Source organism: Typopeltis vanoorti, chromosome 22 (assembly GCF_054136105.1).
Source record: "Typopeltis vanoorti isolate ZY-2024b chromosome 22, IOZ_Tvanoo_1.0, whole genome shotgun sequence".
NCBI classification, from domain to species: domain Eukaryota; kingdom Metazoa; phylum Arthropoda; class Arachnida; order Uropygi; family Thelyphonidae; genus Typopeltis; species Typopeltis vanoorti.
In genome coordinates, this window is record NC_143570.1 from 21,382,872 (window position 1) to 21,406,152 (window position 23,281).

Sequence of the window (23,281 nt, forward strand, 5' to 3'; positions counted from 1 at the left end):
CAGTGCCGCATTACGCTAATAACTCGCATCTCACTATGACGTGCATATGCTTGCACGCGTAGCAATATGGCACTGTGATAAACACAGTGCTGCTAGCGTCCTTCACCCTCCTAATTGCTATAAGATAGATGTTTATTATTTTTTATACAAAATAAGAGAATTGTATAGGATTGGTGACGATAAAATTAAATATTACAAGCAAATATAAATAAATTAATAAATATATTTATATATCGAGAAAAATTGGGGGTGCTGCAGTTCCGCAGTGCCTATGCACGAGCAGCTCCTGATGGCAGCATTACACTATTTTAAAATTATATTTAATATAAGAGTAAATATAACTTGAAAAATATGCATATGTTAATATAACACTATATTATTAATATAACATTGAAATATTATATAAATATTATACTTAACAGGGTAATTAATCATTTTATAATCATTAAATATAAAATAATTTAAATTGTAATTTTAGTCCTATTAAATTATATATTTATAATTAATACATAATTTAATAAGACAATTATTTCAGCCCTTTCAAATGCTAATTTGACTATTGGGCCTAATTGTGTCGAATTACCATCATTTTTTTGTCCGGATTCATTTTGTCTTCCAGATCGAACGAAAGCTAAACTATGGCTTTGCTTATACTTACCAAGGCTTGAATTCGAAGAGCAACCAGTCGCAGGGTACACTATTGCATAAATCAGAAGCTTAATTATAATTACTCTACTATTTGAAATTAAAGTAACTGTCTCTAGATTAGAAATGTTAAATTTAATCTAGAATTAAAATTAATTTTTAAAATTATAAAATAATATAACTAAGCAGAAGAAAGCATGAAACACTGCTGCCGATACAATTCTGTAGAAGTCAAAGCTCCGGTTATCCAATTAAAAGAATAAGTACCTAGAATGAGCAAAGTTAAATCAGATGCTATTTTAAGATCGATCCGAAGTCAGCAATGCCAAGCGGGTTTAATTAATTTGTCCCTTCGATATTTAACCGCAAAGCCAAAAAAAAGTAAAAAAGGGCAAATTTCTGTACTAAAATATTTCGAAGTTTATTTTTATTCGCATGATTTTTTTTTTTCGTATTTAATACAGGACAAAACTGTTTTCAGCGAGCCGTTTATTTATTAAAACAACATTATAAAAATAAAAAAAAGACAGCCCTAGGTTGTTTAGAATTAAAGTAATCAAACTAAAACCTCGAGACAACGTATTGATTGAGAGTTGCATGCTGGAGTCGCATTTATAGACCGGTGAGCTTTATGAAGAATATGAAACACGTAATAAAGATGCAACTCGAAATACAGGATTTTACGTTGTTCTGAGCTTCATTTAAATGAAAAGTGGAAAAATCAGAAATAAACCATAAAATATTTTTCTTTTTGTATAGAGATTCAACAACTCTGTGGAAACGTGTCTCTCAATGCGATCCAATTATAGACTTTCTCTGAAGTTGGACCTGCAGAGATCGAAAAATATGAACCTATCTGATGAGTGGTCAGGAATGTACAGAGAATAATCCACCCATACGCAAAACTGTATTTCATCACCAAGATCCACAAACTCAAACAGCGGATCTTACCAGTCAAAGAAAAATATTGTGGTTTCCTGCTTAAGATATTGAAGAGTGATTTTATTGGCTGAAGAAAGGAGAGAGTGGATGAATTAAAACGATAACATCATGCTTCATATCTCCAATGTAGTGGAGAAATCTTCGTGTTTGCATTAGTTACCGAAAGTTGCACCCTCATCTACTCAAAAGCCGTACTCGCCATACACCTTCAGTCAGTAAACATAAACTGCTGTTGTTCCATCACCAATAGAAATAAATTATCGCATGCTAGTATACTTTTATTAAGATGATTCCATTTCACACAATGACTATCGTTTCAATCAAACTTGCGAATGATTGTAGAATAACCAACAGCATTTCTCTTCCCCGAGGGCGCAGCTATAGCTGAATTAACATAGAGTAACATTTTTTTGTTTCATTTGAACAGTCCTTATATAAAGTGGGGAGGGACAGTTCTTGAAAATGCTTCGGCTATTAAAATACTAGTTATACAACTGATGAGTCAAGCATATTCATATGGCAAGAATGCACCTATACAAAGAAAAAAAAAATTAATGGTCGTACTCTATCTAATAAGTGCAGCTTCCTATTGCAATACTTTTCTGTAAAACAGGCTTCACAACAAACAGGAATCACCTTGAAAATGCAACTGATAACGAATACATACACAGCCTCTACTGGCGAATGCTACATCAAGAAAATGTAGTCTACGTCAAGGAATTTGGTTCCTCACAAAAAGCAGGAAATGCAGTGGATGTCAAAATGCCACAAAAAAAAAAAGGGAAAATATTTGCAACATCGCACAACCTTGACGATTGTTCGTAGATGTTTCCTGGGCCATCCAGTTTTGCAAGATGGATTCTGTATGTGTGTGGGAAATTGAAAAGTGTTGTTTTTGAAATTAAAATGGGAGCAATCCCTGGAATGTATTATTGACTACGACTAGGCACTCGAGTATACAGCGGAAAATTCCTTTTGGTGGTATTGGAGGATCCTTTTCGTGGTTTTTTTTTTTTTTTTTTTTTTTTTTAACACTCCTGGGTGTAGAGATCCTGAAACTCTTGTGACTAATGACTTAGTGAGCATTAAAATCACTAAAAGCTCAACTGTTGCTGGGCATCGAAGGCATTTTTTTGTTGTTGTTTTGTGTTAGATGAGAAATAGTTGATAATTTCCAAGTTTAACTGTAGATATGTGATATTGTTTTGAGTCACATGAAGAATGATTTATGACTCTGGCGTATTTTTATAACTACTTCGGCGTGTCCTCTACTGAGCCAAGGTTATCGATGAATGTAAACCACGTCATTATTATTGAGAGAAATAAAATGAATTACATCAATAAACAGTGTAAGAGGAGGAAAATTGAGATTGTTTACAGGAAGTTAGTAATGATGTAAAATTTCATGGAGTACTATCATAAGATCCTGTATATTCCCTGAGGGTGTATCTCAGGAATTTGATGATGACGAACAGTAGTATGCACAGCTTCACACCGTCTCAAATCTTCGATCAAAATCGAGTATTGCTGCTTCACATATATTCACTTATTAACCAACTCCTTTGTTCTATTAAATACATCTTCTGATTTATTAAAACATCTGTCGTGCACATTTTCGGCTAACTAACGTTAATTCAAGAAAAAAAGTGCAATTGTATCTTTTACACTTATGTTGTATTTTTCCAGGAAGAATATTATAATCACATCGCTCGTGCATGACAAGCTCTGTTGTCACACAAGGAAAACAGGTTGAATTTGGGCAAGGATTTGTATAGCGATGGGGGAAAAAGGTAGAAATCAGATAAATGTGATAATCTTTGCGTGACATACTTGATGATATTACATGAATTTTCTTCGTTTGAAGGTCACTATGAGGCCCGAGAAATACTTGAGGAAAGGTTACACCTGAATCAACAACACGAGATCTTTCTCATCCAAGTGAGAACAACGAATGTTTTCAGATTTTTTTTTTTTTTTTTTTTCTTGAAACAGTTATGTTCGCCGGCAAAATTGTTCGAACATTATTGCAAGATCTAAACACAGAAAATAAAACTGTCTTTTTTTAGTCAGTGCCAAAGTTCCTAAAAATATTACAGTGCTTAGCATTACTGCGCCCCAGTTAGAAACAGTAGAGTTTATCCTCAATCACGTAGATAAATTTAACTTGTAAATTGTAAGATTACGTGCTCAAGAATAAATATAATAACACAGCAATAGCATATAAAACACAATAATATAAGCAACCTGTTTTTTTCCCTTTTTATTCTCCTCTTACTTGTAGGCAAAGTTCCTATGTTGGATATTTCTGATTAATGTTTTAATTTTTTGCATCTTGTTTTGGCTTTTTTTTTTTTTTAAATAAAACTCGAAACAGTTCTTCTCCATAGAATAAACTCAAAAGGACCACCAACAGGTTAAATCAAGCTGGTGAAGATTGAACACAAGCACACAATCACTATTAAAAATAAAAACATTTTATTTCCTTTACTAAGTGCCGCTGGAATTTGTAAAATTCTTGAATAATTAATCTTCGGCAAGGGTTCTTTTTTACGTGCACTTGATAGACAGTGGAATTACCATCAGTTTATGGCCACGTATACATATACACTTATAAACGCACACCCACGCACCATGGGTAGTCAAATTCGCAATTTCGTATCATTATATGACTTAAGCATGTTGAGGAAGTTGAAGGTCTCAATCTGAACTTTCACTTTCATGGAGAAGCACCTCCGGGTGGAAAGAGAGAGGTCATAGTTCGTTAAAGATGGCAGCTCGTGCGCGAACAATCCCACAGCAATGCCTTAATCCTCGAACGCATCTAACTTCGGACACGACAAGACAATGGTGAACTAGAAAGTGCATGGTTCAGCCGCACTTGTAAGCTACTTGGATGCTACGGATGTTCACGGTACTGATGAAATCAAGCAGGGCAATGGAAGCACCAAGATAACACGAGAGCACATAATTGAACGCAAAATTATTGGGACGTCGCGATGTAACGTGCACTGGAATTCAACGATTGTAGTGCTTAATAAATGTTTTAAGTTTGGTATGCAAGGCACTTAACCGGAATCCCATAGCGATCACAACAGGTGTGGGGCACATTTTACGATGTCATCAATTCTATAAAAACCATACGATGTAAATATTACCTCACAACTTCCGGTTATGCCATGTTAGAGTTATAAATCAAAGGATCGCGGGTTAAGAGGTCAAATTTTAACATTTCTGACGACACGATTCCAACACAACAACAGCAAAAAAAAAAAAAAAAAACACTCATATCGCACATTTTCCCCAAACAACCTGTTGCTCAAAGTTAACATTAGCAGAAGAACAGCGCATGCGTGATTGTGTATTATTTGCATCCAACTCTGTAAAACTAAAAATTTCCTTTCCAAAAAACGTGCATTTCTACATCGTTAATACTTGCTAACTTATTACTTGCTGATTAGTGCGTACTCTGCGAGCGTACGACTAATCCCATTTGTTAGAAAATACGCTCCCTATAAGCAAATCAAACACTGACCTTTTTCAGCGGCATCTTGAGACTGAAGACCAAGAACGTAGCATTCCTTGCAAATATAATCAAGTATGTGAATGGCGCGTCCTTTTAGTGTGTCCTACTTTGTTCGCTTGCGGCAACACACACACGATACAGGTGGTCTCGGAAGTATTGTCCGTACAAATGTCCGACACCTGTTCCACGGACTCCTAACTGTTATGGACTAGTTCATTGCGTTCGTAGGTGACAAACGAGTAGGAGAAAGAAATGGGAGCTTCCGTCAACAGGGCACGGTAATCCTGAAACGCAAGCCAATTGGCCATAGCTTCACTATGACAGGGCACACACGTGATGCACAAAGTCACAAACGAGAAAGATAGGGGGAGAGAAAGAAGGGAGAAGAAGTTAGAAGCAATATAAAATTAAATAGACGCTTTTTTTTTTTTTTTGAAAGCTTTAGAAGAATATATTTCAAATAGCAACTGAATAAAAAAAAGAAAAAAAAACTAAATCTATCTTGCACATTTGTAACATCGAAATCATCATGCCCGTCAATTGTTAAGTTACAACAGAATAATAAATATGTAACCAAACGATGTGGGACAAAGCGTTAAGGAAGAATTGATTTGGAACCGGAAATTCTTGCTTCTATGTGCGTGAAATTCATAATAATAATAAATATAATAATATATTAATTATATTATATTAAATTATTTAAATTATATTAAATTATTATATTATAATTATATTAAATAATATATTAATATAATCGTGCTTATATCTCAAACCAGGAATCTCACTAGTCAGAAGATGGCGCTGGTAATGTCATAATAGAAATCTGCAACTTCGATAACATCTTGAGTTATGCAAACAGTGAACTGAATGTTACGTCAGAGACATCAAAAGCTTACATGTAGCAAGCCTTTGTTTTCTAACACGAAGCCATAGTAACAACAATTCCTATATTTGAATAACCTTTTTAACAATTGCCAATGAAAAATGCTTTCAAATAAAACCCATCAAAACTAAACAAAGGTTTCAGTTTTTTCGTTTTTTTTTTTAAATAAATGCATATTTCTAATATTCATAAATCCTGTTTACCAATGATGACAGTTTTTTTTAAGTAACCAATCGAAACGTTACTTCTTCAATCAATCAAAACTTTTATGACGTGACCTTACATGTTGTTTAGAAGTGATCGGGTACTTTTATCCAATTAGTCTTGTGAACTTAATTGAACTATTAAAAATAAATCATGAGGGAACAACAGACTGGAAAAAACTTTTTAACACGCACACAAACCGGAAGTGCTTTTACAACAACTGAGCACGCATGTTTCACACACTAATAGCTACCTTAATGAGAAAGAATGGGTTAACAATATCTATGATAAGTAGGTCTCGTGCTTGGCAGAACTTGTCACAGACGATGTCACTTTCACAGTCAGTCATGTGACCACAGTTTGAAAACAGGTGGATTGCAAGTCACATACGTACGCTTTTCTCTTTTATAAAAACATACTGAAATATAAAAAGTTCATTGCTCACCTAATCATGAATTTTTTAGCTGATTCGTGATTGATTGTGAAAAAAAAAAAAAAATTATGAAATCACAATTCGAGAACGGAAAGTCATCGGGTGGGCTTCAAGCCTGATTTGTTGAATATGTAAACATTTCAGATTACCAACTTGAACTATGGATGCTATATACAGAAAAATCAACTACTGACAGCAGATATTCCACTATCTAATCAGTTGGTTAGTCAGAATTACGTGAAGGTAACTAAGGCTAGCAAGGCCAGTTTTTTTTTTTATTGATAGTGTGTGTTTTTCTGGTCGGTATACTTTATTTTACAGGATGAAAAACTCGAGGATCCGAGAGAAAAAAAAAATCCTGTCACCTCCGACTCACCTTCATCTGAAAAGTCCAATCTACTTCTAAAGGTTCGATCTACTCAGCATAGCTATTTTCAAAAATAAACAAAAATGCATACAATGTTTTATTTGGCGCAATATAATGAACATTTAGAGCCCAAAGGTTTCGAAGGTAACGGAGAACTTCAGAAATTTCTCTTTTTATTAAATAAAGCGAGACATAAATTGTAAAAAAATATTTAGAAAAAAATTAAGTTCACGGCTGTCGGTATGGATTGTGTTATACTGCTCTGATAAAAGACTGCATCTTCAAAGAGTCTGCATATTCGCCTCTTATTAGTCATTTTAAAGGGTTTCATTGGGATGACAGCAATGTCTGGGAAATCTCATCACAGACTACGCGAAATGCCATGCTAAAGCGGTTGACGTTTTTCTCCGGATGATGAACCTACACGAATACTATTTGCTCACATAGTAGGAAATATTTTAATATTTTTATTATCAACTATTATTATTATATCATTAAAATGTCATCTCCCACATTTCTAATTAAACGTTGTTTTACACTTTATACTCATTATATTCCAACCATTTTTTTAAAAAAAGGAAATACGGCAACTCTTCCATCATCCTGACTAGTCTCTTCCGTCAGATGGATACGCCTTTTTTCTTATCTTTCCAAGAATAAAAAATTACTTCCCAGAAGTTGTCATCTTATCTAAAGATGGCAATCTTATCTGAAAGAAAGACGATATCAACTGATAAAAAAAAGTTTACCACGGCGCATCGACGAGTCCTTATTTACTTTGCGATGGCCAAAAGTAAACAACAGTTGATGTATGAGGAACAATGGAAAACATTGTTATTTATTTAACCTGATAGTTTTATTTATGCTTTCGCAATGCTCGGTGGAAGAGGAAAGTGTCCGATGACAGCAGAATGGAGTCGGCATTGATATATCGGAGGCAACATTGTCGTAAAGTGGATGTGCCAATCAATCTAAGTTAACACCTTGTTCGTTTTCGAGTGGATAAAGAAGGCGTTAATACCCGAGTTCAATCAATGACAGCCTAGCATCCCATCCTTGTAGAGAAAGATTTTTTTAGACAAAGAGAAAAATTAAGAAAGGAAAAAAAAAAAAAAACAGTTGCTCTTTATAGCCTGTTCTATAAACGTGCTATTGACCAACCTGTTTGAAACAGAGTTACTGGTTAAAAAAAGATTTTTTTCGGAATGTTTTAGATGTCGAAAATTGCACTTTATATTTCACCCTTTCATTTTTTTTTAAATTTTTTTTTTTATCGTTTTAGGTATATGCTCTTTTTCAGTACTTACCGAAGTTATAAAACCACACACTTCCTAGACATATACAGCGAATATGTTGGCATAATTTATGGTAAATGTGTCTGTGGGACCGGAATAGTTTGTACGGCCTATGAAATAAAGGTAAGTTAGTCGTTTACACGAGGGTGTGGCAGGGTTTTTACTGCGGAGAATTTTGATTTTATCATTCATAAAAAAAAAAAAAGTCAAGCTATTTATGCGTTTGAATCTAAACATCAGTCAAACAATTACAGGGAAAAAAATATACATCCCGGAGGCTATCAGCGATACAGACCAAGCATATTCTAAGCTCGAGAAATGCTATCAATTATAGGTATAATTCAAAAGACTTAGAAACAGGTGGATATTAAAGATCCAACATTATTTCAAAACCGAATGTTTGTAGAAACACTCGGAAAGCTTCTAAAATTGACCGCAGAACTTACGAGAATACAATCCTCGGCATCGAGGTCTTAGCTTGCACACTTCAAAGAACACGACCGCTGCCCACGCGTCTGTATATTCGCCTTGTATTAGTGATAAAGTTTCACTGGCCTGACAGCTGTTTCGAACTGGTTGTCAAGGACATTTGCTAATAGGACACTTGTTAAAAATTTGTTATCTACTGCCTTTGCTACTGCTTTAGTAAATGCTATAATGAAGGAGTAGGCAATATTAATTGGTGTTTGCAAACAACACATCGTCAAGACTGCAGAGGCATAAAGACAAATGGAAAACTGTAGATGGATTTTTTTTTTTTAAAGTCCGAGATTTATGCCCAAAATCTTTCCTAAAAGTAATAAAAAAAAAACTGTTTATACAAGTGCTTAGAAAAGTAAATTTTATATTATATTTAAAAGTGTGAAAAAAAAGTATGCATTACAAAATAAATAGTTCCAACATATACGATAGTGTTGAGTGAACATTCACAATTATACTCACCTCTGCTCTGTCGACGTATTTGCAGCTTTTCTGTTTACCTCTCTCGGCGTGTTTTAGCTGCGAAAAGAAGAACAAAATATATGACAATGAAGAGAAACGATTTCAAATGAAAATAAATCAACTGCTGGCATATTCGTGCAAAAAAAAAAAAAAAGGAAATGCAGCAAATGAAATTCGTCTAGTGTAAACCGTGTTTAGATTCTCTTCATTAACATGCGTATTACAATCAATATCTTTCGTTTCAGAGGAAATATCCACTAGTTAGCTATGAAATCGCAATAAAATACCGCATCGAATGCAAGTTTTCTGGGTTTTTTTTTTAATGAAAAGTTTTTTTTGTCGTTTGGTTACAAAGTAAATTATACTCGACAATAAATTATCTTCTTGTTTAGTCCTTTATCCAAGTGTAAAAACAAACAAAGTTTGCGCGTGAAGTATCTTTACGATTAGGCTACTTGTATATACAGACTATTGACTTCGCATCCCATAATGCAAAGCACACTTCCTCTCGAACATGTACTGTCATATTTTATATCGACCTGTAGAAGGGAACAACACTTTCGGTGGAGAATTTTTGACTACAATTGAATTAGTCCTATCAAACCGAGTTCATGAGCGTTTTTCAAATCGAAAAAAAAAAAAAAGAAAAAAAATCAAAAATGATCGAAGGAATATTTGTTCTCGCAGTGGATTTTAAGACTTTTTTAAAAATTTATTTTGAATATGAGTGAGATATAATGGAAAGCGAATTTTTTTAAAGACTAATTCCACCCATAAAAGACTGGGAAAACCTGCAGAACATCCTGGGGCCACATTCGGATGATCTGTACCATACTCTGGATCATCATCATCATCACGAACCATGGGCTCACTGCCCGTTGATGTCTGACGCCTGTTTCACTATCTTCTTCTTCCACCTTTCTTTGTCCAGTGCACAGTGTCGCAGTTTTTGTACACCCATTCCACACCAGTCTTTTATATCGTCCATCCATTCTCTGTATGGTCTACCTCTTCTGTTTAAACCATCCAAAATACTAAACGTAAATGTCTTTATCTTCCGGTCCTCACTCATTCTACAGATGTGTCCAAATAATTGCAGCTTCCGTTTTATAATCTTCTGCATTAGATTCTGTTTTGGTTGGATCTTCTAATAGAGGTCTTCATTGGTGATTTTCTGTATCCATCCTATTCTTAGAATCTTCCTGTAACAAGTTTTTTCAAATGCCAAAATTATTTTTCTTGATTCCTTATGTATTACCCACGTTTCAAGATCTATACAGTATAACACTGAAGATGTATGTTTCCAGTACTCTTAGTTTGGTTTGCAGGCTGATCAATCACTTTACTTTTCCAGATGTTTTCCATGGCCTTCAGATTTGTTCTTCCCTTTGCAATCCTGATCTTTATTTCTTTTTTTATAATCCGAGTCATATGTCAGTTTACTTCCCAAATATGTGAATTGTTCTACATTTTCTATATCAGTTCCTCCACTTTATCTTTTGTTTCATATTCTTCTCACAAAATTCTTCAATAATAACAATGTCATCTGCAAATCTCAGATTGTTAATTCTCATTCCGTGTACAGATATTTCTTTGGCATCTTCCTTCAGTTTGTCCATTGCTCTTTCTAAATGTGCGATGAAAATGCTTGGTGATATTTTTGGGTCTCCCTGTCTAGTACCTCTGCTTGTTTTAAACCATTTCCCCAAATCATCACCTATTCTAACTGCTGCAACTGCATTCTAATAAACATCTTTTAATATAGCTATTAGTTTTTTTATCAATTCCATAGGATTCCAGAACTGCTAATGTCACTTTCTGGTTAATACTGTCAAATGCTTTTCTGAAAATCAACAAAGCAAGTATATATGTTTCTGTTTTTCTCCTAGCTTTCTCTGCTATTAACCTCATTGTCAAAATCTGTTGAATTGTAGTTCTATCCTTCCTAAATCCTGCTTGCTCGTCTGCAAGGTATGCTTCCAATTGTGTTCTCAATCTTTCTGTCAATATGATCATCATCATCACTTTACCAAGGTGACTTATCAAGGCAATTGTTCTATAATTTTTACAGTCTAGCTTATTTCCTTTCTTGTATGATGTTACTAATATTGATTTCACCCACTCCTCTGGCATTTTCCCTTCTTTCCATACATAATATTACATAGTTGGTGCATTTCTGTAACCATACTTCCCCCACCATATTTAATCATTTCTCCAGTAATGTTATCGTTACCAGGACTCTTGTTGTGCTTTAGCCGTCCTATTGCTTTTTCTACCTCTCCTCTTAAAATGCCCATATCATACTCTGGATACCAAACATTTAATCCACTTCAAGCCTCCAACCCACACAGTAAAAATTATCTACAGTAAATTCGAAATCAGTCAGTTCATGAGAAACGCGGATATTAACTGAATTTTATTTTTTACTTATGCCAAAATTATAATTCAAAGAGAGAAATATGCTTCCCCGATACAAAACACCGATGTAAATATTTGAAGCTCTTGTGATCAACTACATGATTCAGTACCGAAAGAACGAATGTGAAAAATTCCAAAAATGTCCAATTATCTCCCCACCGATGCCATTGGTAGATGGCAATAGAGTTGAATGGGATCCCTCGCTTCTGCTTCGTTATGGCTACACGGACTATAGAATGAGAAAAACAGCCAACGAGACAGCACAGTGGCAGTCCTTTAAATGAAGGTTTCTCAAACTGTGTTCCGCGAGAAGTTCGGGAATTTGTCATTTTAGTTTTCTAAGCATTTTTCATGAATAAATATTTTATAGTGGAAATATTCTGAGGAGAATGATATTCGTGAATATGTCGAAAAGCTCAGACCCAGAACGCCTAATAACATCTGTGTTTTCACAATTTTCACACATCGAAGCCTTTCAATATTTGGGAAAGGTAATACCGCTGTTTATGACCGGTCATAAAAATTGCCTGCGAGCGGATTATAACAATGGGCGGCGTATCCTCTGTTCTCAAAACTGAAAGAAATAACATCTACGTTGCAAATGTTATTGATTAATCAGCAAGGAAGTAGAAAGAAAATTTTTCCATTGAAATTGAAGATCAAGGTAGTCTGTATCCGGTTCTCAAATCTTAATACTGAATACTTTCTTCGCAAGTTCGTATTGCAGTGTATAAGTGCTTGTTCTGAAACCGGAGTGCCGTGATTTTTTTTAAAGTAATAGGAATACAGATTTAAAATCTAATATGAATAAGAGACAAGGCACTTTGTTTAATTTAAGAATTAAACAAAGAAATCTCTTATTGAGATTTCTTTGTTTTAAGAAATCTCTTATTGAAGATGTTTGTGACGGAACAGATAGTGAGTCATCCACCTCAAGCCTACAAAGATCTCCAGGATGTACAAAAGGAGGGGGAAACTACCATCACACAGGAGAAAAAGTCTGCATTCACTCGTAAGTACTTATAATAATATTATAAATATATTTGGTGATCAGAATGGGATATGTCAATGAAAATCAGCACAAATTAATTTAATGATGTTTGTCTGAAGAAACTACGATATGCTACAAGACTTCATTAGTCCAGTGATTGATAGCTAATTTAAATGCCATTTATATTTGTCAACATGCCACACCGTATACATAATTGCAGTGTACTAATACTCTTTATGATTATGCCACAATTAATTATTAATACTTATGTTAATGTATGAACTTTAAAAAATTTTGGAAAGGTATTTACGAGTAAATTTGTTGGGACCGGGCCCTCGAAAAAAAAATAAAAATAAAAAATCAGCTAACGCCTGTTTATTCTCTATATAGGGAGTAGGCGAGGCGGCTTTTAAAAAAAGAATTCTTCTTACTCTTTTAACTAATTTTATAATTAATATATCTGATTTATTTCGAACTGTTTAATTTTTATTACTGAACATTTTATCAAATCATTCTTATTACAACTGCTTTTACATTATTTGACACGATTTAGTACTTTTCTTACAAGTATTGTTAAAATGCATATTTACTTTTGTGTGTTGCAGTCTTTTTTTTTTTTACTATTTTGCATTATTCATTTACTTTTATATTATTCGGCATTTCTTATTTATAATCTTATTGCTTTTCATACTAAAGTTACCTTTACAACACAATTCTATTTGTTTTTATTATAGCTCGGACAAATATTGGAATTTGAATATTATTCAAAAAATTACCCATGGATTCTTGACGAACTACTGCTGCTGACACATCTACTCGTATTATTGGAGAACATATGGAATTACAAACTGTGGTTTCTTCAAAAAGCTAATATTAAAAAACAAGAGTCATCTAAGAACAGACCAAAATGGAAGTACCATGAAAGTTACAATTGCTGCAAATGCAAGAAGCATCTTTTCGCGTGAGTTACCGCATTGCACTTCATGGTGAAGCTCATACAATTGGTGAGACGCTCATTAAGCCTTGTGTGAAAGACATTGTATCATGCATGTTAAACGAGCAGGTTGCTAAAAAAAATAGATGCAGTGCAATTATCAAATGATACTGTTTCACGCCGCATCAAAGATCTTTTTGCTGACATAGAGAAAGAGCTAATTCATCAATTTAGACTTTGCAGTGAATATTCATTGCAAATGGATGAATCTACAGATGTCGCAGGACTCGCTGTATTACTAGTGTTTGTTCGTTACATATTTGATAAAGTATTGAAGAAGATTTACTCATGTGCGAATATCTACCAGAAAAAACTACTGGAGAAGATATATTCAACTGTATTAATAATTATATTATAAAACAGGAAATCGGTAGGGAGAAGCGTATTGATATTTGTACAGATGGTGCTTAAGTAATGGTAGAAAAGATGAAGGGAGTTGTAACACGTATCCTGCAAGTAGCTACAAGAGCCACCAAAAGTCATTGTGTTTTGCATAGACGAGCACTAGTAACAAAAAGAATTCCTACATGTTTAAAAACTATTTTGGATGAAGCCGTAAAAATTATCAACTATGTAAAATCTCGACCACTTCAATCCAAATTATTTAAACTGTTGTGCGATGAAATGGGTAGTGCACATAACGCACTTTTATTACATACTGAGAGATGGCTATCCAGAGCAAAAGCATTACTGAGGCTTTTTGAACTTCGTAGTGAGTTAATGGTCTTCTCGATGTCACATAATTTTGGACAAAATTTTATTGAATTATTAAGAAATTCTTCATGGTTGATGAGTCTTGCGTATCTGGCAGATATTTTTACAAAGTGCAATGAAATTAACTTATCATTACAAGGAAAGAATATTACAATTTTTAATACAAGAGATAAAATTGCATCTTTTGATAGGAAGTTGCCATTCTGGATTTCTACGGTTGAACAGAATAATTTGGATTGTTTGCATGGATTTTTGACCGAAATAAATTCTAAAGTAAATGAAGAAGTTTCTAACGTAATTTTAGAACACTTGAATGACTTACAATCAACCCTTTTGCAGCATTTTCCAAAATCCAGTGAGGACAATTCCTGGGTTCTGAATCCATTTACAGTGACAGCTAAACCAGCAGGCTTCAGCGCAAGTGACTAAGAAAATCTAACTGACTTAATTAGTGAGTCTGATTTAAAACAAAAATACAAGGAACTGCCGATAAATAAACCAATATATTCTGCCCGTTCATTGCGTTTTGGCTGGTTTGCAGAAATGAAAAAATCTTGCCAACTCAATATAAGACACATTTCTGTCTTCCTCGTGATTTACATCGAAGACGGTTGGTACAGGAAAAAAAAAAAAAAAAAAAAAAAAAGAACGTTATTGAACAGAATCGGAGATTTCTGCAGTTGCAATTACAACGTTCTTTTAAAATCTCTGTTTATCTTCGTGGATGAGGGCGTTTGGATAGAAGCTTCTCAGCGTAGCGATGACGTCGGACTAATGTGGATGAACAAGGCGTTACTCATTCAACGTCAGACAACACCCTCTGGGTCCCAGATTAATGAAAAGATAACCGGAGAGAGAAAAAGAGAGTGCAAAAAATTATCAAATCCTCGTGCATCTATTTATAGCACTCGTAACCTAGATACGCTAAAAAGAGGTTCACGAGCAAGATGCAATTTAAGGTTACCAACCAGGAGAATTTTCATCAAGCCGACGTGACGTCCAATTATTCATCTCGCTTTTCATCTAAGTCAGTGGTCCCAACAAGAAGTGGCACCCCCCCCCCCAGGGACGGTTAAGAAATTTGTGTATATGTATGTGTAGAGGGGATTGATTTGTTACACTCATGGGGGATGATTAAATGAATAAAATTGTGCCTGACAAATGCATTAAGTTTTAAGAATATGTTATGCATTTTATAATTTTTTCTTTCTTTTTTTTTGTTCCATCAATATTTAAAATAGAAAGAATCTATTACCGATATTTCAAAATGTATCTACTCTATAATATAAAATGATAAGCATTTTTTTGTAACGTTTTTTGTCAAGTTATTTGAAACGTTTTTAAACTCAGGGGCTACCCTGAGTGTCGAGTCTTCAAAATTCGAGTCATCAGAATTCAAGGAGAACCGGCCTACCAGTCCGGAACTCGGGACGGTTGGGCGCCGTAGGCGTTGGGGGGGGGGAGATCCCCCTAGGTTTTACTATAAATCAATATAATATTATATAACACTTTTGTTCATTTTTCTTTTCCATTTTTGTAGTAATATCATCGCTAATAAGTAAATTTGTGATATCCATAAATTAATTTTTTTTTTAAAAAAAAAGGGGGGGGGGACATTAGGAAATAATATTTATGAAAAGGGATGTACCAACACTCGACTGCAAGTTATCTGGTTATGCTGTTCCAGTTTGCACAGTGACTCTATAGCTTCAAACATTTCACGCGCAAATGTCTATGCAATGATGACACTGCATGGATGGGGTAGTTTGTATTTCATTATTTCATCTTGGCTCACGTCAAGGCAGAACAGAAACGGAACGTGACTAACAAAAATACCATCCACTTTCGTCTAGCAGATAAAGAAAGTTGATCATTATTATCAATCCTTAGAGGATCGATCGTGTTTTTTTTCCCCCCTTAAAAATGCCTGAACCTTCCGAAATGACTTATTCATATCGATTAATGATGAATGTAATCATATTTACTTTGAAACTCAAAAATTAGGTTTTCTTTAGGGCCTGTTATTTGTTTACATCCAAGAATCAAATATTAAGCCGAATGAGGACCACATCTTTTTCGAATGTTATGCGCTGACGACACATGGACACTTGGTCGAGTGTCCCACTTAGCAGCAGACAGTACGATTCCTGTGTCAACACATTACACGTACACCGTTACACTTTGCGCATACCGTCGTAATTTAGTTTCCACGTTCATTGATCTGATATACATTCGACCACTTTACAGCCCGCTCTGTCCACACGGAAATGGAACCGTGCATATGTGGGGAGAAAAAGACAGCTGCCATTCTGGTATGCCGACGTAAACTGTAAACTAACAGTTACAGTATAAAGTATAGCACGAGTAGGTGTTACCTCCCCTAATAAATTATCAAAATTAAACACTACTTATCCAGTAGGTCAGTGTTTCTCAAACTTCAGCTATCCGCGTATCCCTTCTTAAATTTTCATTATTACCAAGTACCCCCTTATCAAATAATAAATAAATAAAGTTTATTTCATTGTAAATGTCTATTTTATTTGAATTTATATGTTCATGTAAACAAAAAATATGATTTATTTTTAATAGAACAAAATTTGGAAGAGGTTCCTCTTCATTTCTCGTCCATTAAGTAAGTCCACATTTCAAGTAATTCATATCATACTTACGAAGATTTTTCATCTTCTTCCTAGTTGGTTCTCTAGAGCTGTCAGACGACACACTCTTATCAATTTCATTTGATCCAGATGCAATATCAACGTTTTCTTGTTACTTACAGCTCCTTGTATTTGCTATATTGCTCTCTTTTTTTGCATTTCATAAATCCAGTCTTTAACCAATGATCCATACTTAAGAATTTAAAAGCTAAAAACAAATACTGTATTTACTCGAATATAACTCTAACTTTTTTTTTCCAAATTAAATCGTGTTGCGAGATGCGTGCGGGAATTTTCGGAAACTAAAGTTTTCAGAGAAAAAAAACTGAAAATGGTGCGACTTACCAAGAAGCTCCTACTCGCTATCACTACTTTTGGCATCGAGAACAGTTCGTTTGTGTGCATCGTCAAAGTCATCTCCCAAATAGCGTCATCTTCTTTCCCATTATTTTCAAGCAAAAATTACCAGTAATTTACAAGACTTGAGATACGTAGAGCAGCGAACTGCGTATGATTGGTGCGGTATTAACAAAAGATCGCGCGAACCAAAGACAAAATAGCATTTCAACAGTTGAGTTGAAATGCTAATTCCCTTCAATCGAATTCCATAATATCTGAAACACATTTACTATATATTTCTTAGTTTCAACACGTTAACGACGGGGGTGGTGTCAAGCAAATCCATATGTTGCAACATATGGTTTTGCTTGAGTCTATACAGCAGTTTCTGTCGAAGGGCAGATGTGATTCATTTGTTAGTGCCGTTTTTATTCTAGTTGTCTCTAATTATGCTATTTGTTGAGAAATATAATGATTTCATCCGTTAATGATGCATAGCCGAAAATTGCCACGTCCCCCCCACCACCACCACCACGAAGACCTTTCGCGTACACTTTGAGAAACACTGCAGTAAGTCATAAAATGGCGACCAAAGACACTTACCCTTTGAAAAGCTTGTTCCATGGAAATATAACCTTCCCGCACCATCCATGTCAGTTGGATCCTTTCCTCGTCAGCCAATTCTCCGGGAAACACTACAAAAAATGCAAAAGGAGAAAAAAGTGTTTCAAGTTCATAGGTCATATAATTTTATTTAAATTAAGAAAATATCAGGTCGAAGGTTATGTGAATCAAGTGTGTGTGTGTGTAAGAAGGGATAGGTTTTAGTAGTTTTCCCACATAGACTCAACGACGAAGGTCGTATAATCACGAGCGGTAACTGAACTCCTTATCTAAGGTGCGAGGGACAAAAGAGTTTTTGTTGATCTGGATCAAGGAAAACTAGGAGGGTTCAGGATACAGATCAGACTGCGTTAACAATGTCAATAGGGCGTGGATTTTCCCTTGTTATTAACGGCAGCAAATTCACACGCTAATAGTATTAAATGCCATTTGCAGTCAAAGATCAAATGACAAGCGATATTCCACAGCGGAAAATATAACAATTATTATTTAGTTTTTTTAAGGGAGAGATAAAAAAGACAAGAGAACTGACAGCGCTACTTTTCTCCTATTTTTAACCTATTTTAGAAAACTGATGGCAAGGTATTCAAGGCAAAATGTTTGCATCATTCCTAATGATGTCGAATTGCAATTTAAAATATTCCTGAACAACCATATATGGGAATAAAATAGCTTAGCAACGCCAATAATTGCTCCAACGGAAGAGGAAACATAATGTAACGCGCACATACAAAGAAAGAGATACAACAATGCCAGTGAATCACACGCTACCCGGTACCTCGTGAATCACACGAACTATTATATGTTCGAACTGATTCGCGCAGAATCCAACAAAGTAGCATCGTTGATTACCACTACACGCTATTTCTCATAGCTTGAAAAGCTAATCAAACCTCGTGGAGTGTCAATAGTTTATGATATGTATTATTATTGTATAATCACGCAAGGCATCTCTTTGCTAACTTGAGTAGTACAAGCCACGTTCAATGGGAGCGTAAAAATATGTAGAAATAATTAGTAGGATCATGAGCGTAGTCAAAATTTCTGCACTATACAGTACACTGAAATATTAATTAAATTACAAGTTCAGAATTAGAAGAAGGGGGGGGAATATTTAAGTTATATAGAGTTAGAGCAGTAGTATGTGTAACAAAGTGAATGACCTTAAGATATTCGCAAGGTTATCACAGTGGCGGCTCGTGGTGGTAAAAATTTAAAAAAAAATTAAAGATGAAAAAATATTGTTTATTATCGATAAAATTATACAGTTTGCTATAATTCAAAATTACTTAAAAATAAAATATATTATTGTTTTGTTTCATGAAAAAAATATTGTTTATTACCTATAAAATTAAATAGTTCAGTATAATTCAAAATTACTATAACAAATGTTATGTCTTTAATTGTAATGTCCAAATATTTAAAGAGAAGGAGTGAACACGATAAGCACTACGGACACTCTACCACTGGCGCAAACTGCATATAAACAACAGTGGAACTGCGCGACGGACAGTGCCGCATTACGCTAATAGCTCGCATCTCACTATGACGTGCATATGCTTGCGCGCGTAGCAATATGACACTGTGGAAAACACGGTGCTGCTAGCGCCCTCCTAAGTGCTACAAGATGGATTTTTATTATTTTTTATACAAAATAAGAGAATTGTATAGGATTGTTGATGATAAAATTAATTACAAGCAAATATAAATAAATTAATACATATATTTATGTATCGAGAAAAATTGGGGGTGCTGCAGTTCCGCAGTGCCTATGCACGAGCCGCTCCTGGTCATTCATTCACTTTGTTACGCATACTATTGCTCTAACTCTATCAGTGCAACAGTCGATATAAGTTGTTTGAGTCAGACGTGTCAAGCTAACAGGAAGACCGTTGAAAAATGAAGCTACATACCATTAAGTAATGCAACCTGATGTTCGTCTGCGTAACAGATTACGTCACTTACATTATATGCATCACTTCTATATTTATTTATTTTGTAAACGTCTGTGTATTTATTTTAACTTGATTATTTGGTGCTGTTGTCGTTGTTTGGAATAACGGGCCGAAGCAGATAAAGCTATGGGGGACAGAGTAGAGTCCCAAAAAAACGGAGTTTTCTGGGAAAAAAAAAAAAAAAAAAAAAAAAATTGATGTTGACCTGCAGTTATATGTATACTGCTCCAGGTACTGCCTATGGAAAAGTTCATGGGCCGCTAATATGTGAAAAATTAAAGTACATAAAAATAATGAATAACATTTCATGTATTTGTTCCTAAATGACTATCAATTCCCGCGCACGCACGCACGCACGCACACGCACACACACACACACACACACATATACAAGGTTGCAATAAGCATTACGAAATACTTATTGCAACCTTAATCTGAAATACCTACCTTCTGCTAGCCTCTTTTGAGAACCATAAGAAGATAATTTCCAGGAACTAGACTTCTGGCCGTGCCTTGGAGATCCTTTCCTGCTTCCTAAACTTCGGAATAATTTTCCCAAGCCAGTCCTCTTTTTCGTTTGCTCCGGTACCTCTCCGTTTTCTCGTCCTTCTAGGAAAAAAACACAGAATAGTTGAGCAAATCTTATCAATTAGCTATAAGGGAAAGAAAGAGAGAAAAAATAACTCACAGAGTATGTTACTGTTTATTTAACACGAGAAGTTTTGTTACATCAAACCTTGAGATAACTTATCTCAGATAAGTATACCGGAAGAACTGCAGAATAACATTAAACTATTAATTCAAAATTACCCGAAACACAATAACATCCAATCCAAGCCATTTATGACAAATACCTCGACCTGAGGTCAGACTAAACTCAAAACTCCAAAGTAATTAAGGGAAAGATTACCCTGAATACACAAAAGATATTTTCCATGATAAATCTTTTAACTACAAAACATTGTTCATGGATGATGTCGATTTAAACTTGACAGTTCAATGTACTTGGAGAAAGTCCATATTCGGGAGAATGCTCGTTTTATAAACTTGGCAACAATCTTGAGGATGCTGCTAAAAATCGTTTATTACATGTCAAAAACAACTTGGACTATACACCGTCATGGACGAAGCAAATAAATTTGAATCCAATTCACAGGCTAGTGTAAATTATTGTTTAGCCAAGAGCCTTTTCATCTATCGAGATCAACACATTTGTACTATCATATTTTCTTTCCGAGTTGCAGTATGTCATAACCCTTGTTTATACAGATGCCGTTTCCATGGTGACCGTAGACAGCCGGGAAACTTGCTACAGGACAATCACCCGATTCTCAACTAATGGCAAGAGACCGACGCTAGAAATGGATGTTTGAATCAAATTAAAAGGATATAATTTTTAGAAAGGCACTGATTCACAAAAATTGCTTTAAAAAAAAAAAAAGGCGTCCAATTACATTTTGTTTTAGCTACAAAGCGTAACGCCGTGAACTAATCACGGATTCAATATCCCCAAGAAAAATATTAATTTAATGCTATCATACATATTGATGAAGAACAGCAAATCTATTTTATGTAAACCTTGCACCTGAGTGGCAAAATCAACCACGATATGACCCTGATAATAGCTCTTAACTTCGGTGGTGATCTCGGTGAATAATTCCTAAGCAAGTTCAAAAAGAATAATTTGAAGACGCTGGATTGGACAATGGACGAAAAGATATTTGGAGATATTTTCTGATCATAAGACCGTTGATCCCCACCCTCTTCCTTAGACGTAATCTAATTCAACTGATCTCTTTGTTTCTCAGATGAACATCTTCATGGTACAATCAGAATTAGCGAAAACTCTGAACACGACCGACCAACTGTCGGAATTAAACAAACAACAACAATAATGAATTCGCCCATGAAACAGTTAATGTTCCTCATTGATGAAATAAAGAGAATGTTACCTGAGACCCGCTCGTATTCCAGACATCGAGGTCTATCACTGAGGGGACACTCCTTTCGATAAGGAGACGAATATCCACTTCTTTTCTTCTTCCTCTTGCCAGTTGTCCCACTGAAACATAGCTGATGCATCTCTTCCTATTTTTTTTTTTTTTTTTTTTAATTCGGGGGCCACACTATTTCGGATGACCTTAACGTTACGAGAGCACGTTCGCACGCCGACACTATTGTGAAAAGGAGATACCCGAAAGGTCTCCTTGAGGCAACCACCAATGACAAGTTGATCGCATGTCACGTGATTCTGGCCGCTACGATGGGTGTGGACCCAATTTGTTGGCATGATCGACTACATTGTGCGGTGCTTCGACAAAGGCGCGAGCCCCTAGGGTATTACTTGGGCCATCTATAATTCAGGAAGGCAGAGCTTGGAGGACCTTCAATAGACTCTCCTCCCTCACATCGTCTCATCACGAGATGCGTCCGCCATGATTGATAGCCTCGATCCCAGGGCTCTCGCACCGCATAAAAGACAGTATTATGCTTGGTAGTCATTATATATATATATTTTTTTTTCTTCTCTCTCTCCTGGAAATACAAGAGTTGCATATTTCCTCCGCCCACCCTCCTGCCGTGAGCTGAACGCGGGGATTTTGTTATGTAAAAATCGATTTTTTCCCGTTTATCGAGTTTCTCTTGTCAAAGGAATAATGGGACCGGCGAGCGTGTGGGTTTACGGAAGGACGACCAAACTATTTGACATCAACACTAGTCTTCCTCCCCCAGGAAGTGAAAACTCATGCGGTGATGGGGGAGCGTGGAACTTAGAGAAGAATAGATGGATAAAACAAAATAAAAGAGAAATAGGCAAAAATATAGACAAGTAAAAGGAGTAGAGCGAAAAGGATTTGCCTGGTTTCATTAAATCAAAAGGGATTCTATAGGGGGGGGGAAGAGGGTTGTTTCTCCATAAATAGAACTGTTTTCTAAAAATACAGATTTCTCTTTTAGGATTTTAGTTGTCATCGAAGATGACACAGAGGAGTAGAAAACATTCTGGACATTATTCAAGTCCCCACGGGCGACTTCTGTATACCGAAGGCGTATAGAAGTTCAAGCTGATATAATCGTGTACATTTGATAAAGTAGATGACAAGTTCTAAAAAAAAGAGGTTCCTAATACTGTCACTTATTTTAATATTCCTTAATAATACTCCTGTTATCGTCTTTCTGTGGATATTCTCCATTAAGCATAGTTTAGTGTGCTCATAATAGAGTAGGAACTCATACATTCTTGATTTTATGTTTGCCTTTTTTGATACATGCCAATCTAGTTCCATTTCAACTCAAAAGTGTTAACTGTTCAATATTTAAAAAAAAAAAGAAAAAAAAAACACGAAGTAGGCAA

At 35.1% G+C, this 23,281-nt stretch overlaps 1 protein-coding gene across 2 annotated transcripts in view; it reads right to left on the reverse strand.

Moving 5' to 3' along the window:
• LOC150094205 (SAM and SH3 domain-containing protein 1-like) overlaps window positions 1-23,281 on the reverse strand; it is a 476,307-nt gene that overhangs the window by 132,525 nt on the left and 320,501 nt on the right. For both annotated transcript variants that reach the window (XM_090412130.1, XM_090412129.1), the window contains exons 6-8: window positions 20,374-20,535; window positions 17,951-18,042; window positions 9,235-9,291 (exon numbers count right to left, since the gene is read on the reverse strand). In XM_090412130.1, coding sequence (XP_090268256.1) covers window positions 9,235-9,291; window positions 17,951-18,042; window positions 20,374-20,535 — 311 coding nt within the window. The remainder of the gene's footprint in view (window positions 1-9,234; window positions 9,292-17,950; window positions 18,043-20,373; window positions 20,536-23,281) is intronic.